Source organism: Corvus hawaiiensis, chromosome 3 (assembly GCF_020740725.1).
Source record: "Corvus hawaiiensis isolate bCorHaw1 chromosome 3, bCorHaw1.pri.cur, whole genome shotgun sequence".
Taxonomy (NCBI): Eukaryota; Metazoa; Chordata; class Aves; order Passeriformes; family Corvidae; genus Corvus; species Corvus hawaiiensis.
This window is the reverse complement of record NC_063215.1, coordinates 59,206,987-59,225,059: the sequence shown is the minus strand read 5'-3', so window position 1 is coordinate 59,225,059 and position 18,073 is coordinate 59,206,987. Positions and strand designations below refer to the sequence as shown.

The window sequence follows — 18,073 nt, the reverse complement described above, 5'->3', positions numbered from 1 at the left end:
ACAACAGCCTGAGATCCTCCACAAAGTTAATGGGATGCTGTGATAAATTAGTTCTTCCTGAAAGTTTCCTATCCTATTCTGTGGAAAAAAATAAATTGTATTACATCAGTGTGATTGAGAGGGAGATTAGTTATTGCTGTCTCTAAAGCAAGAGATCATAATTTCTTTTTGAGGCTCTCTTGTATCACACAGAATTGGTTGGCTTTGGAAAACCTGGTTATTCCATACACTTTAGTGCAGAGGCTCAGACTAGCCACAGACATCCTACTCTACTGGGTTACACACATTAGAAAGAGGAAGGCAAGGATTTGATCAAAGCTTTCAGCTTCTGCAAGGAGAGAGGACTCAACTTCTCATCAAAGAGAAAGAAAGAGTAAAGCAGATTATATGGGAAATGAGAAAGGAAAAAGATACTAAATTTACAGGCTTTAAAACACAAAGAGACACTGTGATCATCCATTTTCTACAAATTCCTGTGTAAGCCAGGCCACAATATGATTGATTACCTCCAAATAAATAGGTGTTAGTTCCTCTACAGCTGTAATTACAGGTGTTTTCAGGAAAAAAACCCATTTACTTGCATGCTAATATAGCAGTATTTTACCAGCATCACCCATTCACATTTCAGGAATATATTCCTATATGCTGTTCCAGATGCTGGATGTGAACTTGTGCAAAAATCCCTTAGATATGGTCAATACATTCACTAGGGAACTTCAGAAGAATATGGGATTTCCCAAACCTCCTTGTTAGAGAACACATATTGCTATTCAAACTACTGTCTCAGATTTTTCTGCAAGCTCTCATTATTACAGCAATATTTATGACCATGCCTTAGGGGAGCAAGCAGACAGCCTCATCCATCCCCCACACAGTCAGCAGTTCCTGGACCCTACTTACACAGTGGGTTCTTTTAAGACTAATTTTATCTCGGGCCGAGGGTTCAGGCAATGACCTTCTAGACACCACCACAGCCCCAGAAATAATTGCTTGGACTGTTATGCCACATTAAATTTCATAACCTTAATCTGCTAAGTGGTACTGAAAGAAGAGTGAGCAAGGACTCTATCAGCTCCCAATGAAAAAATACAAAACACTTCTCAAGATACTCAGGCCTTCTCCAAACACATACAAATCTCATATGTTTTCAGGAAGCAGCAGCATTTTTCTGGTCTCTGTTGCTTATGTTCCTTCTGAAATGTATTGATGTCCTATCTCTTAAGGAAATTGCAATTGAAATTTCCTGTAGGACTTGTTAAGAATGAAAATTTTATGTGCAGAGGGTGCAGGACAAGACCAGCAGGCGCAACTTCAAGGACTTCTGCAGCTCTGGAGATGTGTTGAGACTTGCCTGATAGATAGATCTCTGAAATGCAGCAGGCTTTTTACTCCATGACACTCTTGGCTATGAACATCACATGTGAACAATTTAACATAAATCAGAGATAAATGTATTTGTTCACAATTTAGACCTCTACATTACTGACGTTTGAGAGAGCACAAGAAGCAGATGGGCTTACCATTGCCTGTTCTCTTCTGTCTTTTGCCACATGGCAAAGAAAGTGACATAAAATGGATTATTTTGTTTCTGTGGAAATAAATACCATCTCCTGCTGGAAGTGCTCTTCCTGTGCCTTTGTAGATCATGGCTTAACATACAACTGTCTGATGGATTCATCCAGCTGCCTGCTCTGCATGACTCATGAGGATCTGGGCTGTGCAACTGCTGCCACTCAGGAAAGGTGGATGTTTGAAACTGGAATGGCAACACATCAGCTACAAGCAACTACAGGCTCTTCTGGGAGCATTCCCTTTGGTGATAAGGAGCAGCTGCCTCTAAGAGAGCAGAGGGTCCATACAGACATTAATGCTGCCTAGTTTCATGTCAGTCCAACTTGAGAGTGAAAACAATGCAGCGATAGGATACGTCTGGTCTAAGTGGGGCCTCTCTGTTATTTGACATATTTTTCTTAAAAATTACTGCTAATGAGGCTGGAGCATGCTTGACAATCCTTGACTGCAACCTGAGAACTTGACAGATGACGGCAGTGGAGGTAATGGGTTGTTTTGAGTGGATGGTGGTGATACTACTAACTTCTGTGGGCAGCTTTTAGTCTTCACCAAAAATATCCTGCAACAGATAACCAACTAACTGGCTTTCTACAAGCAACCTTTTTTTTGGTTTTGTTGTTTTCCAGTTATATTCTTTTTCTGATTCCTTCATTTGGGCTTTTTTTTCAGAAAACTTTTACAAATTTCTCACCATTGTCAAGAACAGTATGCAAATTAGTATGAAAGACAAAAACAGAGCCTTTCTCCTCTCCCTGTCTCTTCCACTGCATTTATTTTTCTGGTCAAGGTGAATGATAAAACCTGATTGTTTCTCCAACAGAAGGTGAGGTTACGTGGCTTCAAAAAAGAAAATTATTATCCCAGTTTTCTGACTGTAATCTTTTTTCTTTCCTTGAAAAAAACCCCAAACTAAAAAAAACTAGTGCTGGGACTTTCCAGTAATTCTCTCCCTTTGATCTGCAGTCAGGTAGCTCTTTCTTCTTTTTCATGTTGCTGGTTCCTACTTTGTGCTAAATTTTATTTTGCACTATATTTAATTTTGCTCTCGTTAACATAACCCAAATGTCACTGCCAACTGCCACCAAGACAGTCATTCTGACTAGAGATGAACAAATTCATTGTGAATTCCTTTGGAAAAAAAAAATTCCACAGCCTGAATATCTGTGGAAGATGGAGCCTAAATTTGATCATGACGAAAATCAGTAAATCAGAGTTCTTGTTTAGCTGCTGTTACATGTTCTCTGACTCAGTCAACAAATTTGTTTCATTCCTGTTCCCCTTTCAAGCCAATAGAAAATAGTTTCATGCAACTGAAAAATGCTTTGGGCAAGACTGGGAGAAGCAAATAACTTACTTACTGAATATGGGGTGTTGACTGATTGAAAATGTCTCGCCAATTCATCTGAAGTCACCAAATGCTTGGAGCTGGAAAGAGGATGTGGGGCTCAGTTAGTGGAACGAGATCATGCTGAGGGCAGATGGCTCCCCTTGAGCAGTCAGGATACTGCCCACGGTATTTTTTTGATATCCAGACTCTCCTTATTCGGAGAGTACCTTGGGCACTGGTCTGAAGGGGGTCACCTTTGCCTGATTACCTCAACTAATGAGCATTTCAGTCATTTTGGCTGCAGGAACTCAAAATACATCACCTCTGAAATGCTCCTGCCATGGCAGACAGGGCACACCAGTGGGAGATACAGGTTCAAGTCCATGTCAGCACAGGAAGAATTCCATGCTGCTCTCCTGAATTTTGGAATGTCCAAAGTGTCCACGCAGACAGCAGAGGCAACGCTTCAGCACCCATGTCCTCCTTCTTTGCACAAACTGCACTGTTATCCTTTTCACTGCACCCTTTTCATTCATCCAGAAATAAATCAAAGAGGCAAGACGCAAGGCCTCATTTCCTTGTGCATGTGTGTGGCATGTAAGGAAAGCAAAGCGTATTTTTCCTGAATTTCAGTTCAGAGGCTAACAGGAAGCATTCACTTTTATGACATTCATAGTGCAGGACAGATGTTTCACCTCTACAATATATCTGGGTAACTGCAAGCACAGTTCCAGCATAAGCAAGAGCTTTTTAAGGGCAAGGCTTTAGTGATGAAACACTATAGACATATGCTGCCACTTGGATTACCCTGGCAACACTTCGATGTAAACAAAGTCTAATGGTGGACACCTTCTGTCCTTCCAACACATTGTCAGATCACACTCTGCCACAAGGGATGAGTTCCTCTGCAGCACTCAGTCGTAGCAGGGAATCAAAGCATGGAAACCACATGAGCAGAGATTACACAGCCTCTCAAGTCTGGCAGCCAGATGCTGGCTTGCAAGAGTGAGTGTAACCAGATGGTTTTTCTGCCATTTTTTTCTCCAAACATTCAGAAGAGGTTAACTGAATGACACACATAGAGATAAATTCATTATCATATTTGCATATTTAGACACATACACATATTAGCCCCTTCAAAACTGTAATCCCTAAGGATTACAGGCAGGGCTAAGATTTTCAGATGTCAGGTCCAGCTCAGACTCTGCAAGAAGCTCCAAGTGAGTAACAGCCAGACTAGGACTTCTCCATATTGCTGCCCTGATGTCAGGATCAGCTCAAGGGGGCAGTCCACAGAATCCCTTTACAGCCGACTTTAAAACATGCTTCCTGGATGCAGTATGGGGACAGCTCATCAGCTGGCCATGGACATCTTTGCTCTTTTCTACCCATGCAGAACTGCCCTACAGTGAACAGCTTGGGATTTGGAATAAAAAAATACAGCAGCAAGATCACTGTTTGCACTGTTGTGCAAAATACTGGCTGCTGATGCAAAGTGCTCAGGCAAAGGAAAGAGGGCTTTGATGGGATAGTCCTATATCCCAATAGGATCTAGCTGCTTGGATACTTCTCTGAGGCCACAGAAACATGCTACTTTCTAATGAAGCTGACATCAGAGCCCGCTGGAGAGAAATCTGGGCAGGTCAGCTCAGAATCAGTAGGTGCAGACGTTACTCTCAAAGACCATTTTCAAGGCTGAGCCCTCATCACTAGCCCACACCTCTGTCCGTTCCACAGTGCCTGTGCCAGACAGCCACATCTGGAACAAAACCATTTAGTTCCATTTAATATCCTGCGCTTTCTTGTATACAAGGCATGGGTTTGCCACTCACACACTCCATGTGCACTGCACAGTTTCATACCAGATGGAGAGAACGCATTTAGGACAGCAAGGAATATCAGCAGATGGACAACAACCAATACTTAACTGCTACGACTTACATTCTAGATAAAACAAAATCCAGGAACAACTCTAATTTCCAGCTAGATAATACAGAAAAGCAGCAATTCTGGCTCTGAGCTGCTTTTGACTGAGCTGGATCTCATGAAGGCAAGCAAAAACTCCCACCAGAGCTTTTGACCCTCAGACAGGCTAATTCCTGTTGATTGCTCCCATTTTATTTAGTTATGCAAACAAGCACCAAGCCCTACACTTAAGCTGTTATAAATAATATCCCTTCATCCCCAAAAAAACAGGTGAGAGTTTTAGTTTTTTGACCCTTATTCTTTCATAAGAATAATAAATAAGCAGAAATTAATGAACACATTTCCTTGTAAATACCAGTACAAATTATTGCAATTAAACCCAGGGAGAGGTGGGGGAGCCCAGATGGAAGAAAAAGTTAAAGTCCTTCTGACACAAGTTCCTCTCAGTGACTTGGGAAACGAACTCAAACACTCAAGGGAGCCAAGAGTCAAGCTCTTCTCCTGGCAGGCTGGCCAAGCTTGTGTGCATCTTTTATAGGAGGAAGAAATCGAAGACAGCTTGATGATGCATTCTTTGAAAGACTGCATTTCCCCTCCTCCCTACAGCCTCTTAACACAACTCTGCTAGAGGGATAAGAGTAGCTGGAAATATCCCAGTGAAGCATTTAGTCAGAAGACAGATACATAGAGAGACAGAGAGCTTTCTTAAACAATACCTTTATGAGCCCAAAAGGTTTTGTTTGAAACAGCTCTGTGTGAATGACCTTTGGAGAAGCCTGAGGCTTGAAGCCCACAACAGCTGCCTTCACAGACAAGACACCAGACTTCCCTGACAGCTGTAGGGCCTGGGGAGCTTCTGGATTCCTGGAAACACTGACAAGTTGTCAATTGTATCCAGTTTTGACCACAGCCAAAGTTCAAAATTCCTGAAAACTGGAACCCCTTGCTTTTAGCTACCTCAGGTCTGAATTTCTAGAGGCAAAACAAGGGTTGCAACATCACAATTTCCTGTCAAGTTCAAATATTGGAATAGTACAAATGAGTCCTTCTCAGAATTGTGAGACTACCTTCAAATCATGACACTTAAATGAACAGATACTCTTTTCTCTTGCCTTCTGATTTGCAGACCCCTGATGTGATGTCAGTGATATTTTTTGTAGTAAGTGAGTAAAAACTTCCAACCTTCTCTTTTAAAAACAAGGCAAAACTGAAATTCCTGTGCAGTAATCTTCTGATACTGTGCGTGTTGCAAAGGTTATGGATAAAAGTAGCTGAATTACCATGCTGCTTGCTTCTAGATCTGACCTTTTAGAGCTACAGTCCTAGCGCCAGTAGCATAAGCCCTTAAGATGCAGGCACTATGGAGCAGCTGGTGAGAAGCAACACAGCTGCAAGGAACAGAACTGCAGAGCTCGTTCCAAAGGAAGTGGGCTCAGTAAGGGACCTCAGGAGAGGTAGGGAGAAGCCAGGGAAGTATAGACTTGGTTCCCTCTCAGAAAGAAGGTGATGGGAACAAGAAAGGACTAAGGAAACGTAGTCTAACTGAAGACAGACCTGGACTTTGCAAAGTTTTTACCTTTCCTACCAGAACAAAACTCCGTCACAGGAAGTCAGATTCTTAAAGCCCCTGTCTGCAAATACCAAGTGCAATGACCAGCAACTTTTACATGTTTCCCCAGAGTTCCACAGAAATTAATACTGTAATTAAACTGTAATTTTTTCTTCAAATTTATATGCAACAGGAGCCCACAACTATGGGGACTGCCAGTCACTTCACAAAGCCCTAATGTTAACACTGCCCAAGTGCTGTGCTGTAGGGAGTTCTCTGAGCTCCAGGGATTTGCCATAAATCCAGACATGCTTTAAAACACAGTTACGGGACATATATCAAAGCTGCTTCAGTGGTGTCACAAGGCTGTGTGGGTCCACCACCAGCTCCAGCAGGTCCAGCAGCAGGTATACCAATTTGTGCTAATTGGTCTATCCATCTCTTTAGGTGAGAAGATCCAGTGAAAAGCTGCTGCAGCAGCAGCCCTATAAAGCAGCACAGTTGTAACTGCAAAGCTCCGTGCCTCAGGTTGCGTACTCCCTGCAGACTTGGCTTAATTGTAGCAGTGTGACAGATTTCATCCCCTGCAGTTAAATCTGTGGTCTCTGGACTTGAAAGACCATTCAGGATGTCATGTACAGTGTCCCTACACAGACACGCTAAGAGCCTGATGAGGCAGATGGGAACCCTAGGAGCATCTTCGCTGTAGTTAGGACTACCTCCCTCTAGCCTCTGCCTGCCTGGCTCTAGTCACAGTAAATTCTTTATTTGACTGTATGTATTACCATAAACCACCTTCTCCACAGCAGCATTGTCTCCTCCCCACATACTGTTCACTGACGAGGGTCACCTTGATTATTTAGAAAGTGGAAATCCAAACACATCCCCTCCTGAGCAGTGAGAACACCCAGCCAGGTTCGTAACCTGACTCTTGGAAATGCAACTTGGAAGCCCGAAGACAACAGAATAAGACAGACGGACACTCCCACCTAGTGGGGAAGGCACAGCTCTGGGTCTCCGGGACAGGAGCTGCTTCAGCTCTGCAGACTCACACACTCCTACCACAGAGCCCCTTGCTTTTTGAATCAACAAGAGTAATAGCAGCTATGACAAAATCTGAGAGCATGACTTTTAATTATTAAGCAGAAAAAAAAGGCAGGTTAAGCCTAACAAGTCACCAGTATTTTTATCTCCTCAGTATTAGACATGACTGCAAACACAACTCTTTCCGTTTATAGTAGCGTAATGATTAACTTCGGCAAGGTCAATGCAACAGGCATGTAAAATATTAGCAGAATGGCACAGTGGCATTTTAAACCTACTTTGCTACACTAGAGAGAACTAAATTCTTGAATGCAAACTAAAGACAAGTAAGTCTTCAGTAAATAAAGAGGCTTTAATGTCTATGAGAGCTTACCAGCTCACAAGCTGAGTCAACTGTCCATATTTTCTGGAGACAGTTTAGGGGTTTACTACTTTGGGGGGTTTTTAATACATGCTGTAGATAAAGGTAAAATAAAAATTTGGGAGGCGCAAATTAGAAGCTGGAGCGCAAAAGCATCTTCAATCTATTTCCATTTCTGCATGCTCAGTAAAGACACCCACAGACCCCTCCTGCTTCCGAGCAGGATGTAGGTGCCATCCTGAGGGCTCACTGGGGCTGTCACGGGGGGCGGCAGAAAGGCTGCAAGAGCTCAGTTTGGCTGACCTTGAATTACTCCAATCTGTTCTGGTACAGAACAAGATATGCACACTTTGTGATTCACATTAGCCTTCAAATGTCTTTTTACAGGCCAGCAAAAAGTCACAAACATGCGCTTGCATTTCCCAGCAGCATATTGCCCTTTTGGACCCAACTGCATGTTTCTGAAAAACACTTCGGCCACCAAAACCAGTAATGTGCAAACCAAAGTCTCTGTGTGCAGCAGCTTTGCCACCTGCAAGTATTTATTATGGGATGCACCTGATGCACCCTGTTCTTTCAGGCCATGACACACTATCATTTCCCAGGTTTTGGGTTATGTACTGCAATTTGTTCCCCTCTCTAAAATTATTCCAAGGTTTTATTTGAACATACTGTGGCCTACACACAAATTAACTATGTCTACAAACACAGCATCTTCATCAGCGACATGGCTAAGCCCTGGGGACTGTCAGGATGCAATTTTGCAACTCTTCTGTTTGGTCCAGGTCAAAGACCAATCCAGCACTGAAATTTGCAAACTCATTGCTCCTGTCATGCGGATCAAGTCTACAAATAATTCCATGCTCATTGATGAGCTCTGCACAGTTCAGGTTGGGGATGACTTTACACACAAACCTATTTTTACCACTAGGGCTAGGAAGCTCTAGGTAGAACAAACAGTTAACTTCATGTTTGAGTAATGGCTTTCAGATTTGTCCAGACAGGGCATTTGAGATCAGCTGTAAGGCTTTCCCTTCCTATTTCTCAATTCATGTAGAGAGACAGACCTGGCCACCACCACAGCAACTACTGTAACACAAAGTGCTAGTTCTCAGCAGCAATTCCAAGTTTACTGCCTAACATGGATTAGTAAGAGGTTTATGCACTTCCACTGCCCAGTCAACATCTTTGCTAGCAGACTTGCTAAATTACAGGCACATACTCCAGCTCATAGTGCCACAAGAACCACTTTCTCCAGATTTCACAGCAGTATGGAATTAAGAGTTTAACCAAGCCCTTACTTCAAATGAATCACATAAGAAACCTTTGTCCTTTACAGCTGTCCACCAGAACAAGCATTAAATAATTTTCACTGCTTCACTGTCCCTACTATTTACCTTCAACAGTTAGTAAGCTCTCATCTTCCTATCCCAGACATTCTCGTTTGTTTACAGCCGAGGACTTTCCACATTCGGACTGACACAGGACACAAGGTAGCAGGACTGACTCACCAGCTGACTGGAAGCAGGAGAGGAGCTGAACTTTTTCTTAACCTGATGCACAGCAGAAACTGAGCCTTACCAGCATGTGCTGGGTTTCACACTCCTGCCTTTAGAGCCTCAGCAAGCGCTGGTTATGCTTGAGGAGCTCTCCATAGTTTAAAGCCTCACCACCTGGAGCCAACTCAGGCTTCCTCAACAGCTTAAGCACTCCTTTGCAGAGCACCAGTCTACAGGCATACTTACCTCCTGTTCCTTTGGAGTGTGCAGTACCAGGATGTCTGGCATACACATTACAGCACTCGCTAACAAAGCCCTGCCTCAGCAGTCACTCATTATGAGGAGCACTCCACCAGTTTTTCAATCTCTGCTATGTGGTACTTCACCGTATGTAATAAGGAACAGAAAAAAACTCCAGTTTCCTTCACCTTCAAGCAGACACTGTGGGAAGTACAACATGCCAACCATTTTTTTCAAGACCATGGGCATGCTCTATTACACCATGCAGGTTACTTCATCCCTGCTTCAAGCATCAAGTTTTATTTGCTACTACTGCTTCAGAAACACGGCTGTGCAGAGACAACTCATGCTTGATTCCTCCATGGAATCAGTCTCTTTAGTTAAAGGACGTTCTAAGACAAACCTGAACAGCTAGTATGAAATGAATGTCACATGCTGCCACTGAGGCCCTATATGAACAATCTGCCTGAGCCAGTACTGTAATCTCTTGCCCAAGCTAATGCTTCCAACACCTGTGCGTCAGTGTGATACACAAAGATCTCACTTAAGAGATGCAGGAAGGGGTAGGGATGACTGAAGACAGTCAATTCAGACAGGCACAGCAACACCTATTTCCCCTTTCATTTATCTTTTCAACCTTTATGAAAGCTCTGCAGCCTGTAATACAACAAATTACAAAAGGCATTTTTCTCTTCCAATTGTTTTAAAATCAAGTAACTAGACCAGATATTACTAAAAATGAGTCTCTTGCAGACAGTTACAGAAGATTCTTCTTTTGAGTTTTATTTGTTTATAGCAACAGTAGTACATATTTCCACTTAGGTATTTTAGTGCAACAAGGAAATCCATTACCTTATTAAGCTTCAGCAAGGTGACCTATGTTTCTATATGCAATGAACAGATTGAAGTGTCTCCCTTTGTTGCACAACAGTTTAAAGCTTCAGAACTCTTAAGTAAATACCTCTCACAGAATTAAACAAGCAGACCCTTTGCTTGATTATGAAATGCTTTTGTTGGATGAGTGAAGTGCTTACTGCAGTAGAACAATTCATTTGTAAGCCACAGGCACTACTACAAGAGTGGTATCAGAGTAGAACTGGTGACATTTTAGTAGTCTGTGCAAGAATTCCACTCTACTTTTTGCAAGTTGCATATCTTGAAGATACATTCTCCCAGTTGATCACATTCCAGATGGCTTTCAAATAATCAGGTCGAACATTTTTATACTGAAGATAATAAGCGTGTTCCCATACGTCAATGCCTAGCAAAGGAATGAGACCTGTGAAAAAAGAGGATGAATTTTTTAAATGCATGAAAACACACTTTACATGTAAAGTTTTATGTTGCATCCCCAAGCTGTTTCCAGTTTCTGAGTCTTACTCTGCAGGAAGACAAAGAGCTCTGCAGCACACGGGTCCTTATTGCAATATTTAACAAAACTGTGCTCACACACACACTCTGCATAAACTCAAAGAGCTGATTCAGGTAAACACATGTATAAATACTCTGGAACTGCCCTGAAGACATAACCAAAACCAGATGAAGTAATTTTTGAAAGGTTTGTATCTTTCGCACAGTTATGCAAGCACTTTCATGAAAAATTACATTATAAAGGTTTCTTGCTATGCCAGCTCGCTTCCAATACTTTAATTACAGGCTATTCATTAAGTGCCTAATTACCTCCTTGCTTTTGTGCTAAAATACCCTTGTTACTGAATTTTTAATGGTAAATTTTCACAGGAGGGAGGGTGAAACTTAGCCCCATTATGCTCTATGTCCCTATACTAAATCTATAATTTCTTTTCCCCCTACTGATAGGCAATACACAAACTGCTGAAAATACATTAAATTCCTTGCCATTCTCTATGAATTCTGTGGAACATGTTTTAAAGGTATCTGCAAAATGATTTGGGTGAATGGACATTGCAGGCAGATTCTCACTGGCCATGACCTCTTCTCTCTGTAAAGGATGTCCAGCCTGCCATTACCACTTCCATGTCTCTCTAAGGAGGTAAGAATATCTTGGATAGAGATTATTGCCAGTGCTGTACTGCTTGCCCACTGTAACATTTAATCACATCCTAGACTAGTTTGGTTGACACTCATTACTCTTTGTCAATATAAAGGAAGCAATTGTAAGGCTCCATTTTAAACCCAGCCATTGGAACAGGAGTTACTATGTTCATCTTCCCCTCTCCTGTTGTCTGGCCTTCACTGACAGTGCTGTGAACAGCTCCTCTGCCAGAGGAAAAAAAATCTGAAGGCAAGAGGCTTAATTTAATCTTGCTTAATATGTGCAAGTTACTCCAGCTACTCAAAAATCCAAGGAAGCTGAATCTAAAATATTGGCCAATTAAAAAGCACTTTCACAATATGGCCCATCTATTTTCCCTTGGACTAGAAAGACACTTAATCCTACTGCTCTTCAGAGTTTTTAAGTCCTGCTTTACAAATGCTGCTCTAAAAACTGTGTTTTCACTTCTGCTAGAAGAGACATTTGGTTTTCCGGATCTATTTATCCATCAATTTCTTCTCAGCATTGTCCATAAACCACTTTTCAGATCTCATACACTTGCCTATCAAAGCTACAGAACCAGAAGGGAAGGAAAGAAACTTGACCTGTTGTTCCTTGCAAAGGGTCTTGATTTGCACAAGCTGCTATCTGTAGGCGCCCCTGCTCCTTGTTATAGCCAAGCCACCCCCAGCCTGATCCTTGAACACCGACTGATACAGCTGTCAGCTTCTCCTTGAAGTTTGCAAAGGAACCAAAGTCACGCTTGATGGCTTCCATCAGCTCTCCTTTAACAGAAAAAAAGCACAAAAAGACCACAGCCATATAAACCTCCATCAAAACCTCTGAAGTTTATCACAACAGCTTTTGTGAGATCTGTACTGTAGGGCCTTTACCTTTAATTGCAGGTCACTTGTAGGCAATCAGTACTCTATTCTCCCCAAGGGGATTCTTTCCTTTAGGCTTTAACTGCTAAACTATCCCTATCCAAACTGGAGCAAAACTCCAGCCACTAGGCTGGGCGGGTCTGCAGCACATTTCTTCCCTTTCTGTGAACCGAATACACACAGCAACTTAATTAGCACAGCTTTGTACAACTATTTTCTCTTATGAAGATGGAAAGGATATATACAGCAACAGCCAGGCATTTTGCAGTGTATACATAATCAAGTCTAGAAATTTAAAATATTTGGTACAGGACTAGCTTTTTATACTCTTGGCTTACATCCAAAACCCCTCAATACCTCAGAATTTTGGTAACTGTCACATAGAAAGGTGAACTAACTCTGAAAAATAAAGGTTCTCTAGACTTTTTCAAAGTGAGAAAAGATCATCAATTCTACCTATTAATTAGAACTGATGCAATAAACCACTGTAACACGCACTAACCTTTAGGCTCCCCCCCTCCATTAGGAGAAAGGTTTGTCCAGAAGATGGTGTGATTGATATGACCCCCACCATTGAACTTCAGTGCAGGCTGAAGTGACACCTGAGTTGTAACATCACCTAAGGATGCAGAAGATAAAAATACATAAATAAAAACATTATCACCACCACAACAGGCAGGAAGTTTCTATTAGGCTTCCACTGATCTCCAAAATCTTTCTACGAGCATATGACTTATCAATAGAAAACATAAGGTTTGTACTGTTAGCCGTATTTTAGACAGCCACAGACAAACTATAATAAAGATTTATTATCTTTGACCTTTTCTTATGCTGTAATAAGTGATCTGCAATATTGCAACTATTGGGCAGCCCATACTACATACGTAAGACCTACTGCCATTCTACAGCAGAATGAAACAATGAGCACAGCCAGAACTCTTTTGACGACCCAGCACTTATAAATTCTTCAGTATCATCACTACAAGGCAAGAGTATTACTCACCCATTAGCTCACTGATTTGCAAACTAAGAATTTTTAAACTTCTTTAAACAATTTACAGGGCAAACAGCTTGTGCTTGAGAAACAAGTGAGCACATACACAAACAAAATGTTGTTCTCTTTCCTATCTTTTGTTTCACTTGGGGTTTTTTTGGAGGGAGATACTTTCAGAAAAGTGACCCAAATAATTTTACTACACAACAGAATCCTGCATCTGAAATCAAGATTGAACAGCTCTGTACTTCCTCTCCCTCCACAAAATGCTGTATTCCTTGAAGAATTCACTGGTGCCTTGTGTCTCTGAACAGTGCTGCACCACTTCAATACAAATGTTGTCATCATTTTTTTGGCTTTTAAAAGCATTGAAGCATTTCAAAGGTTTTTAAGGCTTTTTCCACCACTGCAATACATTCTTTAGTAAGGAATCAGTGGGGGCAGCTGTTTCCTCCACTCTCAGGACTGAGTGGTAAATTTTCCAAGTCACCTCAACAACACAGACATGAAGACAAGCCTCAGACCAGTAGCACAACTCAAAGCAGCAGTCTATTTGTTACTAAGGTTTTAATTCAGGATTCCATGTTCTCAGCATTTCCTCACAACCTTCACAGATGGCTACAGCACTGAAACAAAGCATCCAATGCAGTCTGTAAAAACATTATTTGCTGGATTTAGATATCAGGTTAAGGATAACAAGTCTCTCAGAGCCACTCAGATGGCATCTTTGGGACATTTTCCCTGAATTTTGCATGGCTTAATGACACTTGCAAGTTCACCCAGAGTATACAACATATAGCAAGCCAGAAACTAAAAAATAACTTAGAAGTCTTTAATGTGTTCATCACTCTTTATTCCACCATCCTTTAGAAGAACCCACTCCTCAGGACTACTAGGAACCAGACATGCCATTTGACCATTGTCCTTGTAAAACAGTATTTGTGCTGCTGAACTTTGCATTGGGGGAAAAAAAAAACCCACAAACAACTGAAAAGGGGTGACTTGCCCTTAAGTTACAGCAAAAGTTTATTGGAATTTATTGGTATAGAGTCCATGGACAATTCAGTAAACCAAGACAAGAAGCTCAGAGGTGCTCGAGAGCAGTCAGCTCGGTTTCTCAGTCTAAGTCACGTAAGAGTACAATCACAGGTCACATCATGGCCGAAGAAGAGCAGGGAAAACTATGGTAGGAACAAGTTTTCACTGAAAGTAAGTTTCAAGTTAATATCCTTCAATTAGCAAATCTGACACATTTTGATGGGCCAGTAGTCAGGACCAGTTGATGCTGAAACAAAGTCCTGCGCTGTCACAGAAGTGCACACGTATTTTCAAATGAACTGACAACATAAGCCAACAGGATGGCTTTTATTTGAGTTTTCTATGCAGATACAGATAGGTGAAGAACATGTTAAAGATAATCTGAAGAGAATACTTTACTTTCTGTTGCTGAACATAAGACATTGACAAGGTTCTGTTGTCTGGAAAAGAGATATTGATCCGATGTTATATAATCCAACACTGATACACAGCCGAGAAAGATTTTTGCCTGTGCTCAGTTTTAAGTATGAAAAAATAACAACAATATCGACAGAATGAGGTGACAGTTCAGACTTTGCCCTGGTCTTAGAACATTTTCTAGTTAGAGTCAAAATACTGCACACAGTATACTGGGATACCAGTTGGGAAAAAACCAACCAAAGAAACTGCACAATCATGAATATCCCAAGTAACTCTTTGTCTGCTTTGGTGTGCACGACCACAACCAATACATAATCCATTAGGAAAATAATCTCTGCAGAATCCTTAAGGAAAAATTAATCTCTACCTCTACGTAAAACATTCCAACAGCAAGTGATGAGATGCTATCAAAAGATATGGTTTTTTAAAAATAACTCAAAGGATCCACAACGCTGCAAATGCTTCTGATAACCAGAAATTCTGCCTCCAATAGTGGCTGAAGCCTTGGTCATTAAACAGCATCAGTAACAGCAGCAGCAGACACACTGCTTTCTTACAGTTCAGGTTCCCTCCCCAGTTGTGTTTGCACTAATTACATCTCCAGAATACACCTTTCCTGGATCTGCCACTGGCAGGGCAAGGCAGCAGTCAGTCTTGATCATCTGACTCTTAATCGAATCTCATCAGTTCATTAATTCAGACTGTACAAGTTATTTTTAGGCTTACTTAGGTACTTGAAAATCCCCATTCTCTATTCGAATACACTGGCAATTAATTGTCAAGGGATACATGGTTCAGGTTTACTCAGATTTTGGCAATTCTCACTTTCACCCAAGCCCAAGCAGATAAATTCCACTGTGAAGCTACCTGGCAAGCAGAGGAAACTGAGTCTATACAGTAATAATTTATCTGAGGTAAACTGATACCTTTTAAGAAGATCAACACAACAGCAACCCAGAAAATATTTCACCTTCTTAAAAAGATATACACATTATTTCACACACTTTCATCAGTTCAACTGAAATACTCAAAATTTAGAAAAAATGCATCTTGTGTTTTAGGGTAGCTCTGCTACAACTGCAAAGTTTCGCAGAAGGAAGCATATCTCCAGTTTTGAGATTGTAACCAAAAATTCCATGATCACTTGCTGCATATTTTAGTGTCTCACATGGGCTTGTGACCTACATGACCCCTAAATCTGACCCAGTGACATAGCTAGCACCCAAATTCCAGTCTCTCCACTGCTTGCTGTATACATTAACTGCACGTTTGTTTTACCTCCACTTGTAGGCAACCGAGATTACGTACCAAGAGGAGCAGAGCATCTGATGTGAAAACTATCAAGGCCCACAAATTTCACTTTATCTAACTTTGCTATTAACCTTTTACTGCAAAGTACTTGTTCAGCAAAATGACTGCCATTTCCTACTGACTCAAGTCTTTGTTTGGTTCAAGTTACTAATGCAATATGGACTAGATCCACAACAATCAATAATTATCTTCCTCTAGTTTTACAGCACTATAGAGAATGGAATTCATGCTTTTTACTCACATTTGATTTCCAATTATCAGCACCACTGAAGCTACAATGAAAGATTTTCTCCTAACAATACTGCAGTGGCATAATCCAAAACTTTTGTAAGAAAACATTTCCCTCTTTTTTTTTTTCCTTTTGTAGTTCTCCTGTATCATCTATGCCAATAAGCTTCCATCTCACCTGTTGACTGTGGATATACAAACCTTTTGCCAGTGCCTCTTTGTATTTCTCCTCAGCAACGTTCAGGTTGTTCACATAGGTAGCATGATGCTTGCTGTGGTGCAGCTGCATGATCTCTGCATTAATATGAGGTTCCAGAGCAGCATAGTCATATGGCAAGTCAGGAAGAGTGTGCTTCTGCCTAGACACCAAGCACCCAAAGGGTGCTACCAACTTAGCACTGCTTCTGAAAGAAAAAAAAAGAAAACCAGAAGGAAGTAGTCTTATTCAGTAAAACTTGGGCTTTGCCAGTGAAATAGACTGAAACCACTAATGTTATGATCAGCTGCTTTAAGTACCTGGGGTGATATCCTAGCCAAAGAAATCCAATTTCCATTTCTCAAGAGCTCAAAGCAAGCATACTTTGCAGCTTGACTGCAAAGATGAATTCACACAAAGGTCACAAATACAGGGCTTTGCAGCGTGATGTTGCTGCTTCTCAAACCGAGCCCCCAGGCCACTGCAAAGACTCGTGCACCCTCCCAAGCATGCAGGTGAGGGAAAAGCAGGGACAGCAATGAAAAGCCAGTAGTAACCTGAATGACATTCAAAGCTTCACCTAATCTTTATTGATTAAAAATAGAAGCAGAGACAATTGCCGAAGTGCCCTTCCCTCGCTATCCAAAAGGTCCCTATACTGGGAAATAAAAAGCCTAAAAAACCTGCAGTCACCGGGTTCCCAGGACTGAATCTCTCCAGCATTTACACGGACATGTTTCCCTGTCCCCACAGCGGGTACCGGAAAATGATACGGGGCGTCACGGCCGCGATGCCCGGCACAGACACCACGCAGGTTGTGTCATCCTTGCCCATTTTAACACCTCGTGCTTGTCACGCGACATGACAAGGGCCACGACGAGAGGAGAATCGCCGGGCCGGCAGGACGGTCACCTCTGAGGCCCGCCGCCGTATCGCTGGTGACCTTGGCATAAGCCAGGGACACACAGCGAGCAACGCCCCCGGGACCCTGAAGAGAGGCCGAGTGTGGCGACCCCGGCCAGCAAAGACGAGAGGGTCTGGCAGCACCGTGTCAGGCGACCAGAGCCCCTCGGCGGAGGGCGCGGGCAGAACCTGGGAGCGCTCAAGGACGACCACTAGCAGCCCCCGCGCGGGCCGGGGCCGACCCGGGGAGGCAGCCGGCAGCAGCGCGACCTCCCTGCGCGCGAAATGGCGGGGGGCAGACACCCAGGGGCGAGAAGACGACCCTCCCGCCGCCTCCTCCCCCGTTCCTGCCCTCCCGTCCGCGGGTCGGCGCCGGCCCGGGCGAGGGCGGCGCGGCCGCCGCCTCCCGGCGCGGGGCTCTGCCCAGCCCCGCGCTGCCCCCGGCGCGGCGCGGCTCTCACCTGCCCGCAGCGGCAAAGCGGCGCAACATGGCGGCAACTGCAGCCGGGCGCGACTCTCACGGCGCAGCCGCGGCCCGCCCGCCCTCCGCCCCGGCCGCGGGGGCTG

At 42.7% G+C, this 18,073-nt stretch overlaps 1 protein-coding gene across 1 annotated transcript; it reads right to left on the bottom strand.

The window, feature by feature from the left end:
* Positions 1 to 10,280: 10,280 nt before the first annotated feature.
* Positions 10,281 to 18,073, bottom strand: SOD2 (superoxide dismutase 2). Its single transcript, XM_048298786.1, has 5 exons — positions 17,968 to 18,073; positions 16,609 to 16,811; positions 12,919 to 13,035; positions 12,138 to 12,317; positions 10,281 to 10,797 (listed from the first exon to the last, which is right to left on the bottom strand). The coding sequence occupies exons 1-5, from the start codon at positions 17,994 to 17,996 to the stop codon at positions 10,652 to 10,654; spliced, it is 675 nt and encodes a 224-aa protein (XP_048154743.1). The 5' UTR covers positions 17,997 to 18,073; the 3' UTR covers positions 10,281 to 10,651.